Here is a 14,683-nt window from a genome sequence, read left to right on the forward strand (position 1 = left end):
TAAAAGTAATAATTTCATTTATTTCTGTGACCCCTCAAATAGCTAATACAGTGCACCTCTACCTGTGAGGGGTCCAGCATGTGACACAATACACTGTCCAGGTTTGTCTTGTGCAAGATTTTCATGCTTTGGCCTTTATTTCTAAGGAGAAAGTTTCCCCAAAGTTTAAGGACTTTCTAGTGCCAGTAGTGGGGCTCCATTTGGAGATAAGAACAGAGGATAGAACAGAGGGGAACTTTCTTTTTGCTGCGTTTCAAAATTATAGGAGGTGCTTCTCTGTCTGTATTTCATGGTTTGACTCCTTGCTTTTCTGCATTTCCTGCCACTGATGTGCTTTTTCTCCAGTTGAATCCAGGTCACTGTAGCTAGAGCTAAAGTGATGAGGAAAAGAAACAAATAAGTAATAATAAGAAAAAATGCAATCCTCATATAATTGGAAGTATTTAGGGTTTTTTGTTTCATATTTTTTTAGAGAGACAGGGAGAGAGAGAGAGAGAGGAACATCAAGCTGCTCCTCTATGTGCCTTGACCAGGGAATCGAACACACAATCTCCATGCCCAGACAACAAACACTTCAGCCCACTGAACTATCCAGCCGGGGTTTTATTTATTGATTGATTTTTTATTTTTAGAGAGACAAAGAGAGGAAGGGAGAGAGAGGGGAGGAGGAAGGGAAGCATTCATTTATTGTTTCACTCAGTTGTGCATTCATTGGTTGCTTCCTGTGTGTGCCCTGATCAGGGATCAAGCCCACAACCTTGTCATTTTGGGGCAAAGCTCTTAACGAACTGGGCTAACTGGCTATGTCTGGAAATATTTATGTTTTTATAAATAGTGTATAAAACTTACCCATTTATTTTCCTCTTTTAGAAATCGAGGAAGAGATCTATATCAACAGGAATTTTCAAACTGTGCCTTAAAACCAGATTCTCACACTGATATTCACACTTATTTGTCTTCTGGGCTACTGGATCTCAAAACGTTTTTCTTTAATTCTGTGTTAGTTATTGCTAAACTAGGTGAGAAATACAGGTAATGTGGACTTGATTCCTAAGAATAGAATAGCTTTCATTCGGTGTGCTGTTTGGATAAACAAGGGGAGAGAACTCGTGTCATTTGAGAAATTGAATGTGCTGGTCTTATAGTATGAACACAAGAGACAGAGCAGGGCATGAAGGTCAAGATGTTGTAGTTAATAATGTTGAAGGATTGTCCTGAGCAGGGTTGTTGGTTCAGAGTCAGAAAAAAAAGGTAGAGCTTTAGAAAGTTAGTAGGTAGTATATATTTACAAAGGGCATGAGGGCATAAACAAGAGCTGAATCTGAATAGATCACACAAACTGGGCATGGAGATTCTGACTAGAGTATGCTTCCGTATCAGTAAGCAGTTTCTTGTGATAAATTACATAGCATCTGGGATATCTCTGTGCTGCTTTCTTTCTAATTAACTCCTTTTATCTTCACTCGGCAAACATTTAATATTGAACATGTTAGGATGAGACCAGGGAATGAAGCCTAAACAGAACCCGACCCAATGTCACTGAGCATTGAAGATGGAGCAAGGAGCCATGAGCTAACTACCTTGTACTTCAAGGGAGCGAGGAATGCAGTCCTCTCACAGACTCAAAAGAAGAATAGTGGAAATATCAGTGAGGAGCCAAGAAGCTCAGCAAACTCCAAGCAGGATAGAAACAAAGGATCTGCTTCTAGACACATCACAGTCAAATTGCTAAAAAGCAAAGAGAAAGAGAAAAATCTTGAAAATAAGCAAACGAAAATGGCTTAATACAAAGAACAACAATAAATTAATGTGTGACTTCTCATCAGATACCATAAAATCTGTAAAAATTTATTCAAAAAGAAGAACAACAAAAACATGTAACTAAGTATTCTAAATCCCACCAGGCTATCTTTCATAAATAAAGGCAGATAAGACCATTTTTTGATGAAAACTAAAGAAAGAAAAAATAAAGGTAGACAGGTAGTTGATGTAGGGTTGGGATGCTATAGGAAGGATTAGTACAGGTTTTAGGAAATCTAGAGACTTACAATTTTGGAACATACATTTTTGAGTAGGCATGAAACTTTGTGAATGAAGAGGGTTAAAACACTGGGATATTAGACATAAGAAGGGACTTCCCCAATTATTACTGATATTCCAAAGAACATACTGAAGACAATGAGGAACCATAGTGTTATCTCTGAGTTCATCCTCCTCGGGCTGTCTGCTGACCCCCAGATCCAGGCTCTGCTCTTTGTGCTGTTTCTTGTTATTTACCTCCTGACCCTGACGGGGAACCTGATACTGCTGCTGGTGATCAAGGCAGATTCCCATCTTCACATCCCCATGTACTTTTTCCTGGGACAGTTGTCCTTCCTAGATCTCTGCCACTCCACTGTCACTGTACCTAAGCTGCTGGAAAACCTCCTGTCTGAGAAGAAAACTATCTCAGTAGAAGGCTGCCTGGCTCAGGTCTTTTTTGTGTTTGCCACTGGGGGCACTGAATCCTGCCTGCTCGCTGTGATGGCCTATGACCGCTACGTGGCCATCAGCTCTCCTCTGCTGTATGGCCAGGTGATGAACAGACAGCTGTGTATGGGGCTGGTGTGGGGCTCATGGGGTTTGGCTTTTCTAGATGCTCTCATCAATATCATTGTAGCTCTCAATTTAGACTTCTGTGAGGCTCAAAATATCCACCACTTCTGCTGTGAATTGCCCTCTCTCTACCCTTTGTCCTGCTCAGATGTGACTGCAAGTTTTACTTCCCTGCTTTGCTCCAGCCTTCTGCATTTCTTTGGAAATTTTCTCTTGATAGTTTTCTCCTATGTTCGCATTTTGTCTACAATCTTGAGCATCAGCTCCACCACAGGAAGAAGCAAGGCTTTCTCTACCTGCTCCTCCCACCTCACTGCAGTGATCTTCTTTTATGGCTCAGGATTACTCCGCTACCTCATGCCAAATTCAGAATCCACTCGAGAGTTAATCTTCTCCTTGCAGTACAGTGTGGTCACCCCCATGCTGAATCCTCTCATCTACAGCCTGAAGAACAAGGAGGTGAAGGCAGCTGTGAAAAGAATGTTGAGGAAATATTTCTAGTGTTTCAAATAATAGACTACAACATCAGCATGACGAGGATCCTGGGTGGAATTGCAGTATGTAGTGCCTGGATATTAAGGAGACTTTTCTGATGTCAGGATCTGCAAGATATTGTACAGCTTTCCTTTAATTTTTTTTTTTTTTGTAGCGACAGAGTCAAAGAGAGGGACATAGGAACAGACAAACAAGAAGGGAGAGAGATGAGAAACATCAATTCTTCACTGCGGCTCCTTAGTTGTTCATTGATTGCTTTCTCATATGTGCTTTGACTGGGGGGCTACAGCAGACCAAGTGACCCCTTGCTCAAACCAGCGACCTTGGGCTCAAGCTGGTGAGCCTTGCTCAGATGAGCCCGCACTCAAGCTGGCGATCTGGGGGTCTCGAACCTGGGTCCTCAACATCTGAGTCTGACACTCAATCCACTGTGCCACCACCTGGTCAGGCTCCTTTAAAATTCTTAAGCAGAAAAAAATAATTCTTAAGCAGAGGTGGAGTTAATTTTCTTGGAATGATACCAGTTCAGTCCTAGTCAAAAGAAGATGGGTAGATAAACCTCTTGTCTAACAATTTTTCTTATAAAAATATTTAATTTATTATACACAGTGTGGTAGACATTTTTATTACCCTCAGACTATCTTTTCCATCCTTCTAGCAGCTAAACTCCACTTGTGTAATATGGTTCCGTAGAGACTGGTAACCCTGGTGTCTTAAAATCTTCCCCCTCCCCCACTCATTATTCATTCATTCCCCCTGACACAGTGGCTGGTACAAGAATGAGCACATGGACAGGGTCAGACTATTCACTCTGTAAGGAATTTTAATCTTGAGGAGAGATTCAGAGAGACAGAGGTCAGCCTATTCCAATGGCCCTGCTGATGAGCTCATTAATGCTTATCTTAGATTCTGTCTTTTCAAGGCAGATTTGTAAACATGAATTGTAGTAAGAACACATGATTAGATATTTGCTAAACAGGGACTTTGCTAAACACTTTAGGTAAATGCTTTAGTTATCCTTATAATGCAAAGAAGTAAGTGGTGAGGATGGAATTTGGAACCAAATGACTTACCACTAAGTCTATTTTCTTTACTACCTTGACACACTGACTCTCATCTCAATGCTGTGAGGGGAGACCCAATTCATGAATTCCCTTTTTAATGTTTTATTATTGTTGTCTTAATTTATTTTGCTTAAGTAAGTCAGAATTAGATTCTGTCATCTACAAGGAAAAGACCAAAAAGATACATATTTCCATGCCACCATGGAATTGCAGGTATAGGCATCCAAGGACAATGGGGATATTTGAAATTGTTTGTTGGACCTACACATGTCCAGTAGAGACCACAAATAACACATTTGTTTATCTTGCTTCAAACCATTTACCTAATGGCCCAAAATCTGCAGCTGTGAGGGGACCCCATGACAAGAGAAGATTATCCAGTTTATGCACACTGCTGGACAAGCAGCCCTGCCACTCAGCCCAGTGGTGCTGCAGAAATAGCAGAAAGTGAGAGTGTCAATGGCAGAGCAAATTGCACAGGGCCTGTGGCAACACCAAAAAGAAACCAACGGCATGCCAGCCAAGGTCTGTTAGATCAGTGGTCCCCAACCTTTTTTGGGCCACGGACCGGTTTGTTGTCAGAAAATATTTTCACAGACTGGCCTTTAGGGTGGGATGGATAAATGAGCAAAATAAAATTATGCGACCGGCATAAAAACTGGTATTTTTAAATATAATTGTTGAACTTATGATATTTATTGGGATAAGTTAAAGGAGGAATAAGCATGTCTTCATTATTCAGGCTATATTTAAATTTGTTATTCTGAAAACGTTTCATGTCTGATATCAATATGTAATATGATAGGTTCAGGCTCGCTACCAATCATGAACCTACGACAATAAAAATAAACATGAATCCACTGTGTACTCGTATGCAACTTTATTAGAAGCGGTCCTCTTAATATCGCACCAAAAACATAACATGAGTAACATCCTCTCTGCCTCCAAACACTTTCCAGTTGCTATGGTAACATTTAAATATGCCTTAAAAATAAGATACAATACAAAAACAAATATAAAGTGCATGAAAAATACAACTCACCATTGTTATGAATATTGTAAGTTAAGGATTATTTATTATAATGTTTATATAGAATGAGAGATAGTAGCCTATCTCTCAACAACCATAACGCCAAATCAGTGGGAGCCCTGAGCTTGTTTCTCTGCAACGAGAAGGTCCCATCTAGGGGTAATGGGAGACAATGACACCCAAAGTGTGTTGCTTATGTCCTGTCTATTCCGTAATTTTGTTTTGGTTGCTGTCACTGCAGAAAATCCTGCTTCACACAAATAGGATGTCAGAAATGGCAACAGGGTTTTTAGTGCTTTTGTGGCAATCTTGGGGTATTCTGCCATGACTTTAATCCAGAACACCAGCAGAGTTGTAGTCTCGAACATATAGCCTTTAGGGTGGGATGGCCTTTAGGGTGGGATGGATAAATGAGCAAAATAAAATTATGCGACCGGCATAAAAACATACAAGGCCGCTGTCATTTGCAATCTCCAGTAGTTGATCCTCTTCTTGCATAGACACACTGGATTCACCTGGTTTGTTGACAAATGGATCACAGATCCATTCCTTGGCAATTTGTGGATCTTTTGTGGTTGGAAAGTAGCGTTCAAACTCTTTTAAAAGCAAATACAGGTGATCATGCACCAGCTGGGACAATGAAGGCTTGGGCTCAGTCTCTTCCAAAATTTCCGCGAATGTTTGAAACATGTCAAATATACCCCTGTTCACGAGTCGTCCCCACAAATCCAGTTTGGCTTTAAATGCAGCTACTTTATCTGCCAAGTTGAAGACAGTTGTCATTTTCCCTTGAAGTGACCAATTGAGTTCATTGAGGAGGTTAAATATGTTGCACAAATGAGTTTTGTGACCCATTCCTTGTCACTGAAATGTGCTGCTAGCAGTGACTTTTTTTCTGAGAGAAATCTCTGCAGTGGCTCTCGTAATTCAAACACTCTGGCCAGGGACCTCCCTCGGGATAACCATCTTATTTCTGTGTATAAGAGAAGGTGTCTGTGCTCCGCATTCATTTCCTCACAAAGCTGCTCGTACAGGTGCAAGTGAAGGGCGTGTGCTTTGATGTGGTTAATAACGTTAAGGACATCATTCAATACGCTGTTAAGTTCCGGTGGTATATTTCGGCTAGCCAGCATTTCCCTGTGAATGACACAATGCGTAGACTCGCATTCAGGTGCAACCTCCTTAATCCGAGTAGTTAAACCAGACATCCTTCTGGTCATGGCAGCAGCTCCATCTGTGCATATGCCGACACAAAAAGACCATTTCAGTTTTCCTAATATATAGTCATCCAGTGATTTAAATAGTTCTGTGGCTGTGGTTTTGGTTGGCAAAGATAGTGCACATAACATATCCTCATGCACATCCTCTTGATAAAGATAACGCACGTAAACAGGTAGCATTGCCTTGTTGTCAAAATCTGTAGATTCGTCAACCTGGAGAGTATACCACGGTGATTTATTAATTCTTTCCAACAATTTTGATTCAATGTCCTCTGCTATTTCCTCAATGCACCGTGTGACGGTGGTAGCCGAAAGAGGCATCTGTGCTATCTTTTTAACCGCAGCCTCTCCTAGAAGTTCACAACAAATGTCTTTAGTGGCTGGAAGGATCAATTCTTCACCAATGGTGAATGGCTTCTTAGCCTTAGCAATACGATTAGCTACCAAGATAATGCTCTCAGTGCACTCGCATTTATTGATGTAGTGGCCACCAGTAATTGTTTCTGTCCTTGTTCATGCTTTTTTCTTTCAAAATACTCAGAAGGCTTGTCTTTTAAAGTAGGGTGCTTGGTCTCCAAGTGACGAAGCAGTTTTGAAGGCTTCATTGCCTCATTACTTAGCCGATCGCCATATATTATGCAGAGCAGCCTTGGTGCGCGAGAATCACCAGTTGCGATAAATCCATACTTCAAGTAGGACTCCTGGTATTGTCTGTTAAATGAAGCCTTCTTTTTCTTTGAGGTCGTAGGTTCTTCTTCTGTCTCCTCACTGGCCCTTTTCCACTTCACAAAAAAACTTTCGATGAGATTTTGTTTTTCACTCATTTTGCTAGTTTATGGGTTTAATTTTAGAGGCAACATATCACGTGACTGAGACAAGTGTCAAGAGTGCGTCTTAGACAGATGTAACAGAGGGAATCTGGTTATTTTTAAAAATAAAACATCGTTCAGACTTAAATATAAATAAAACGGAAATAATGTAAGTTATTTATTCTTACTCTGCAGACCGGTACCAAATGGCCCACGGACCGGTAGCGGTCCGTGGCTCGGGGGTTGGGGACCACTGTGTTAGATCATGAAACACACTGGAAAATTAGTGAGAAGGAGATTTGGAAGAGATGTGTGGATTAAAATTATCATGGTAAAAAATTATTTATTTCTTTTTGAAATTACCTTTTGGTTTTTGCTTATTTACAACCTATCAACTGCCATTGTCCCCTCCACTTTGTACTCTCCAGCAGCAGAGAATATAAAGGCAACTCAATATTGGCAATCCTGAAACTATGGATGAGGTTTTGGAATTGCTCCCCATCTGGGGGACTGGCTATAGAGCAGATACAACTTATTTTTTGTAGCGTCTCAGCTTCATTCTTTTCATATTATATAAAACTGATACTTTTATTGCTGAGAACACTCTATTTTTCCTCATCCTTAAATAACCTCTACTTAAATTTACTTTTCTAGGCATTTCTTAAGAGTATAATAAAAAAATAAGTTTTCATCACATTGCTGTTGTAATATGAAAAATTGCATTCATCAGAATAAATTGGAACATATACTCATTTGGTTTAAAATTAAGTTGATGAACTTTAAAGGAAAAAAAAGAAAGATAGATGGTGTTACAATGGGAATTTGTGTCCCTCAAAAAAGATATGTTGAAGTCATAACACCCAGCAACTTAGAATATTGTCTTACTTGGAAATGGGGTCTTAACGGAGGTAAGACCCAAGTTAAACTTAATGGAAGTGGAAACCTTCCCAAGACATTGATCAATCATCTTGTTCTTCATTCCTTGTTCTCATCCTAACATGTTAGATATTAAATGTTTGCTGAATAAAATAAATAACCATAATTGGAATGAGAACCATAATAAAATAGTGGTATAGCCTTTTGACACCTCATTTATCATGGCAGCTGAATGACATCTCACTTTGGGGACTGAGGTAGTGTTCCTACAGCAGCAGTCTTCAATCTATTTGGTGTCAGGTCCTCATTTATACTCTGAAAAATTATTAAAGACTCCAAAGGTATCTTTTTAATGTGGGTTATTATCTATTGATATTTACTACTTTATAAATTAAAACTGAGAAAAATTTAAGTGTCAATTCATTTAAAAATAACAATAAATTCACTAACATAATACTAATATAAGTAGCATTTTTATAAAAATAAATATATGTTCCAAAACAAAAAAATAAGAATTGACTATCATCATTACACATTTTTAAAAAATATTTCTCATGTCTGACATGAAGATAGCTGAATTTGTTTTTATTGAAATATATAAAGAATATCCTGCTTCAATTAGAAACACTGGAAAGAAAGGAGCATTTTCAGATCTAAAATAATATCAATGAATTTTTCATACTTTGTTATATTAAAATCTATTGGCCTATATTGCACTTTGAATGGAACTTTCATCCAGGCATGATATTTTTTTAACACCATGCATTAGTCTTTGAAAAATACTGATTCACTGATGTTCCAAATAATGACACATTCATTTTATATGATGCAGATGTTCTAAATATTGTCACAGTTCATTACATGATATCAAAAAATATTATCATCACCAATCTCATCAGAATTTTATCACTGGCAATAAATGTCAATTTTTTTCCCTCTGTCACAGTCATTTAAGTCAGGTTTAAAAAAAGTTCTGTCAAATACTCAAGTTGAGTAACTATAGTTTGCCAGTCATTCTTTCGAGTAAAAGTGGTGTTCTATTTTTTTTTTTTAGATAAGTAATACTTTGGTTCACAATTCACACGAATTGTACAGGTGCTTTTCCTTAGGACAACCATCATGCTTATGTTTGCAGCATGAATGATTTATTATACTTTCTATTTTGTCATAGAATAGTAAAAAGATGTGTACTCAAATGTCAAGATTTAATAAAATTAATCATTTTTTACTGCTTCACTGAGAAATTCTCAATGTTGCAAAGCTATTCTTCTATGTTTTATTCTTAAGACTCTAAAGAACAATTTGGAGATGACTGACATCTTATCAATATTGAGTCTTCCAGTCCATGAACATAATATATCTCTCTATGTAGCTAGACTTCTTCAGTTTCTCTCCACAATGTTTTTGAGTTTTCAGTGTACAAGTTTCACATATATTTGCTAAACTCATCCCTAAGTATATATATCGTATTTTGAATATTATGAATGGAATTGTTTTTACTTTCATTTCCAATTGCTTGTTGTTTGTATATAAAAATACAGTTGATTTCTATCTTGACCTTATTTCATGCGGCCTTCTTGAATTTATTTATTCTATAACTTCTTTATAAATTCCTTAAATTTTTTTATGTATATGACAATGTTACCTTTCCTTTTAAATTATGTTCATTTAATTTTAATTTATACCTTTTTTTATATACTAAGTAAGGCCTCTAATACAATATTAAAAAGAAGTAGTGAGAACATCCTTGTCTGGTCTGGTTTCCAATCTTAGGAGAAAAGCATTCAGTCTTTCATATTAACTATTATGTTTACTGTAGGCTTTTCTGAGATAAACTTTAGAAGATTGAAGAAGCTCCCTTATATTTCTAATTTATGAAGGGGTATTGCAGTGGTAGTCAACCTGGTCCCTACCGCCCACTAGTGGGCATGCCAACTTTCATGGTGGGCGGTAGCAGAGCAACCAAAGTATAAATAAAAAGATAGATTTAACTATAGTAAGTTGTTTTATAAAGATTTAGTCTATCAAACTTAGCGAAAATCCCACATAAAGTACTTGGTAAGTAATTATTATTATATGCTTTAACTTGCTGTAACTCTGCTTTATAAATTTTATAATGTAAAGTTACTTCTCTACTTTATAAATCACCATTACTGTGGAACCAGTAGGTGGTTAGAAAATTTTACTATTAACAGAGATACAAAAGTGGGTGGTAGGTATAAAAAGGTTGACTACCCCTGGGGTATTGTGTCTTATCAAATGTTTGTTTGCTTTTTGGCATGTGTTGAAGGCATCATAAGAGTTTTCTGTTTTATTCTGTTTATATGATAGATTTCCTTTGTTAAATTTCAAATACTAAAACAACCTTGTGTTCCTGGGATAACTAAGCCCACTTAGTTATTATGTGTTTTTCTCTTTACAGATTCCTGTAATCAATTTGCTAAAATAAGTTAAAGATGTTTGCTTCTGTGTCCATGACAGATATTGGTCTGTAACTTTATTTTCTTGTAATATTCTTGTCAGTTTAAGCATCAAGGTTACATTATCTCATGACAATTTTAGAAGTGTAATGTCTTTGTCTGGTTTTAGTATTAGGGTAATTCTGGCCTCTTTAAATGAATGACTACTTCCCTTTTTTCTTTTCTGAAAGTAGGATTAGTATTCTTTTGTTTAAATATGATCAAATTCACCAGTAAATGAATCTGGACCTTTAGTTTTCTTCTAGGTCATGATTACACATTCAATTTCTTTAGTTGATATAGTGTTACTTAGGTTTTCTGTATTTTCTTGTAATTTTGTAATTTATGTCTTTCAAAGAATTTGTACATTTCATCTAAACTGTTAAATTCATTGGCATAAAATTGTTGATAACATTCTCTGATTAGCTTTTGAGTTGAAGAAGGATATGTACTGATGCACTCACTCTTTTATTCCTGATATTGGTCATTTGCCTTTTTATGCTTTCCATTAATAAATCTAGTGAAGGCTTATTGACTCTGTTGATTTTTTTAAAAGTTTTTAATTTAATTCATTTTCTCTATTATTTTCTGTTTTCCATTTCAGTCACTTCTGCTTTTTCATTATTGACTCTTCATGTTTATTTTAAGTGTAAGTTGATTTTCTTTTTATCACATCTTAGGGTGAAAACTTAGACCACTGATTTTAGATCACCACTTTTTTCTTTTTCTTTTTGTATTTTTCTGAAGCTGGAAACGGGGAGAGACAGTCAGACAGACTCTCGCATGCGCCCGACTGGGATCCACCCAGCACGCCCACCAGGGGGCGACACTCTGCCCACCAGGGGGCGATGCTCTGCCCCTCCGGGCATCGCTCTGTTGCGACCAGAGCCACTCCAGCGCCTGGGGCAGAGGCCAACGAGCCATCCCCAGCGCCCAGGCCATCTTTGCTCCAATGGAGCCCTGGCTGCGGGAGGGGAAGAGAGAGACTGAGAGGAAGGAGAGGGGAGGGGTGGAGAAGCAGATGGGCGCTTCTCCTGTGTGCCCTGGCCGGGAATCAAACCCAGAACTTCTGTATGCCAGGCCGACGCTCTACCACTGAGCCAACCGGCCAGGGCCCACCACTTTTTTTCTAATCTAAGCATTTAATTTAATTGTAAGTATTAATTTAGCTTTACACCACAAATGTTGATGCTTTCATTTTCATTCAGTTAAAAAATATTTTCCTATTTTTTTATGGTTTCTTCTTTGACCCATGAGTTATTTGAAAGTGTGTTGCTTGATTTTTAAATATTTTGGATTTTCCATATATTTTCAATTATTGATATGTAATTTAGTTCCTCTGTGATCAATTTGCTTAATGGCTCATCATATTTCTAGCTTAGGATGGTTCCATGTGTACTTGGAAGATGCAATTAAACTGCTGGAAGATTGTTTGCAATACATGGGACTGACAAAGGAATGTATTTTAAAAGAACTCCTACAAATCAATATGAAAAGCTCGAACAACTCAATAGAAAAGTGGGCAAAAGATAGAAACAGGCATTTCACAGGAGAGAAAACATATATAGCCAATAAAATACAAAGAAATGTTTAATAATGATGAGGGAGTTGCAAATCAAGACCACAAAGAAAAATCATTCATTTAGCTATCTAATAAAACCAGCTGTTGTCAAGGGTGTAAATCAATGGGAAGAAGTTCTTATACACTATTGGCTACTAGAAGTATATACTAATACTAGTGCAACTACTTTAGCAATTCAGCATTATCTTGTAAAAATGAAAATTTACCTACTCTATGGCTCAACAATTCTAATCTTAGAGAAAGTCTTGAAAATGTGCACCAGAAGTAATGTACAAGGATTTTCACAGTAGCACTCACTACTAAGGGATGCAAAAAAAAAAAAAAAAAAAAAAGAAAGAAAAGAAACAACTCAAATTTCCATCCACAAGAAAAAAGATAAATTTAGTGCCTATGCATGCTCAGTCATCAAAATGAAAAGTGGGACACACAATGTATTCATTCTCTCTTATTTGAATAACAAATCACCACAAATTTAGTACCTTAGAACAATGGAAATTTATTGTCTCACAGTTTCTTTGACTCAGAAATCCAGGCATGAATCAGTTTGGTCCTCTGCTCAGGGTATCATCAGGCTGAAATCAAAGCATGAGCCATGGCTATAAACTCATCTTAAACTCAGGGTCCTCCTTCAGGGTGATCAATTTCTTATGGCTATAGGACTGAGGTGTCCCCACTTTCTTGCTAGCTGTCAGCCAGGATCTGCTTTCAGCTGTGAGGGGCTGCCTTCAGTTCCTAGCCACATGGCCCCCTCACAACATGGCAGCTTCTAATCTCGCTGACTTCAGGAAGAGCCTACTTATTTGGGCTCCCCTGCTTAGGTCAGTTCAACTAAAGATAATCTCCCTTTTGATTAACGTGAAGTCAGCTGATCAGCACCTAAGCATAGAACTGAAATCCCACCATATTCCCAAGTCCCACCCATATTCAAGAGGAGGAAATTATATAGGACATGTATACCCCGGGCCAGAATGTTGGAGAACATCTTAGAATTCTGCCTACAACAACCATATAATAGGAAAATAATCTTAACCCAACGTGGAAAACAATTTGAGCCTACATTATTCAAGCTATTACTATAAGGCTATAAGAATTTATAATCTCAGGAGAACTTTTAACCCAACTTCTATCTCTTTCTGTCATTTTCTGGGTATTAGATGGTGTCAGGTATTTGTCTATAATGACTCAATAATCTAGTCTACTTAAAATATAAATTAAGAGTTAGAGATAATAGCCTGGCCTGTGGTGGTGCAGTGAATAGAGCGTCAACCTGGAATGCTGAGGTCACCAGTTCGAAACCCTGGCCTTGCTGGGTCAAGGCACATACAACAAGCAACCAATGAACAACTAAAGTGAAGCAACTATGAGTTAATGTTTTTTGCTCCCCCTTCTCCTCTCCTCTCTTTGTAAAATAAATAAATAAAATATAAAAAAATAATTAGAGATAATAGAATTAAAGATTATATTTTCTGTAACCTATAAATAAAAGGTGTTAATAAACAAATAGCTAAATTAAGTAACTCTACTATGTCAATGAAAAGGCTACTTAGAGTAAGTTTCTGTACTATTAAAAAAAGTGACATTTTTTAGATTACACCACTTCAAAGCTGTCCTAGCATGACATAATATTTCACAAGTGCTGTCTTGACCTAGTCTTGATGTCATGGCTAAAACTCTCCATTCCCCTTTGCTGGCAATATGTCACTCCCACCCCAACTACTTCCCTTATCAGGCTCTAACACTTTGGGTTCCAACATACACATACCCAATGGCCAGAGGCCCCAGATACCTCCACCTAGAGACAGCCTTATCTTTCATAGGTCTGTAGAATTATTTGAAAATACCCAATCCCGCCTGACCAGGCAGTGGTGCAGTGGATAGGACATCGAACTGGGATGCGGAAGACCCAGGTTTGAGACCCCAAGGTCGCCAGCTTGAGTGCGGGCTCATCTGGTTTGAGCAAAGCTCATCAGCTTGGACCCAAGGTCGCTGGCTCGAGCAAGGGGTTACTCAGTCTGCTGAAGGCCCGCGGTCAAGGCACATATGAGAAAGCAATCAATGAACAACTAAGGTGTTGCAACGAAAAATTAATGATTGATGCTTCTCATCTCTCTTTGTTCCTGTCTGTCTGTTCCTGTCTATCCCTCTCTCTGACTCTCTCTGTCTCTGTAAAAATAAAATAAAATAATAAAATAAAATACCCAATCCCTAGGAAGCCTGTGAAAGCTAGCTAACTACATTCTGTGTGCCATACATAAATACCTCTTGCAGTTCCAGCTTACTATTACCCTGTCCTTAAATGCAACTCCCTATGTGGCCCTGCTTGACAGCTTTCTCTGGTCTGGAGCTGTAAGTAACAAAGACTTCTGCCTTTCATCTACTTGACTTTGAGCTGTGTCCCACCATCAAAAAACAAATCTTTAAATCTTATTAAAATCTAGCCTTACCCTGATCACAACACCAGCTGTCACTAACTGACAGCTGCCTACACTCAGTCCACTATTTGCACTGACTACAAATTAGTTCTGCCAAATAATGCCCTTAGCCAACATCTTG

General features: G+C 38.0%; 1 protein-coding gene and 1 long non-coding RNA gene across 2 annotated transcripts in view; one reads left to right on the forward strand and one right to left on the reverse strand.

The window, feature by feature from the left end:
- Positions 1-14,683, reverse strand: part of LOC136394948 (uncharacterized) — a 22,279-nt gene continuing 7,596 nt past the window's right edge. The window contains exons 2-3 of the long non-coding RNA XR_010749252.1: positions 1,581-1,728; positions 1-371 (exon numbers count right to left, since the gene is read on the reverse strand). This is a non-coding gene — a long non-coding RNA (uncharacterized lncRNA). The remainder of the gene's footprint in view (positions 372-1,580; positions 1,729-14,683) is intronic.
- On the forward strand, positions 2,179-3,096 carry OR8S1 (olfactory receptor family 8 subfamily S member 1). Its single transcript, XM_066368832.1, has one exon. The coding sequence runs from the start codon at positions 2,179-2,181 to the stop codon at positions 3,094-3,096; it is 918 nt and encodes a 305-aa protein (XP_066224929.1).

Source organism: Saccopteryx leptura, chromosome 2 (assembly GCF_036850995.1).
Source record: "Saccopteryx leptura isolate mSacLep1 chromosome 2, mSacLep1_pri_phased_curated, whole genome shotgun sequence".
In the NCBI taxonomy this organism is placed as follows: Eukaryota; Metazoa; Chordata; class Mammalia; order Chiroptera; family Emballonuridae; genus Saccopteryx; species Saccopteryx leptura.

Bases quoted from the DNA above. Each gene is read 5' to 3' on its own strand.
- OR8S1 (XM_066368832.1), top strand. From the start codon at position 2,179: ATGAGGAACCATAGTGTTATCTCTGAGTTCATCCTCCTCGGGCTGTCT.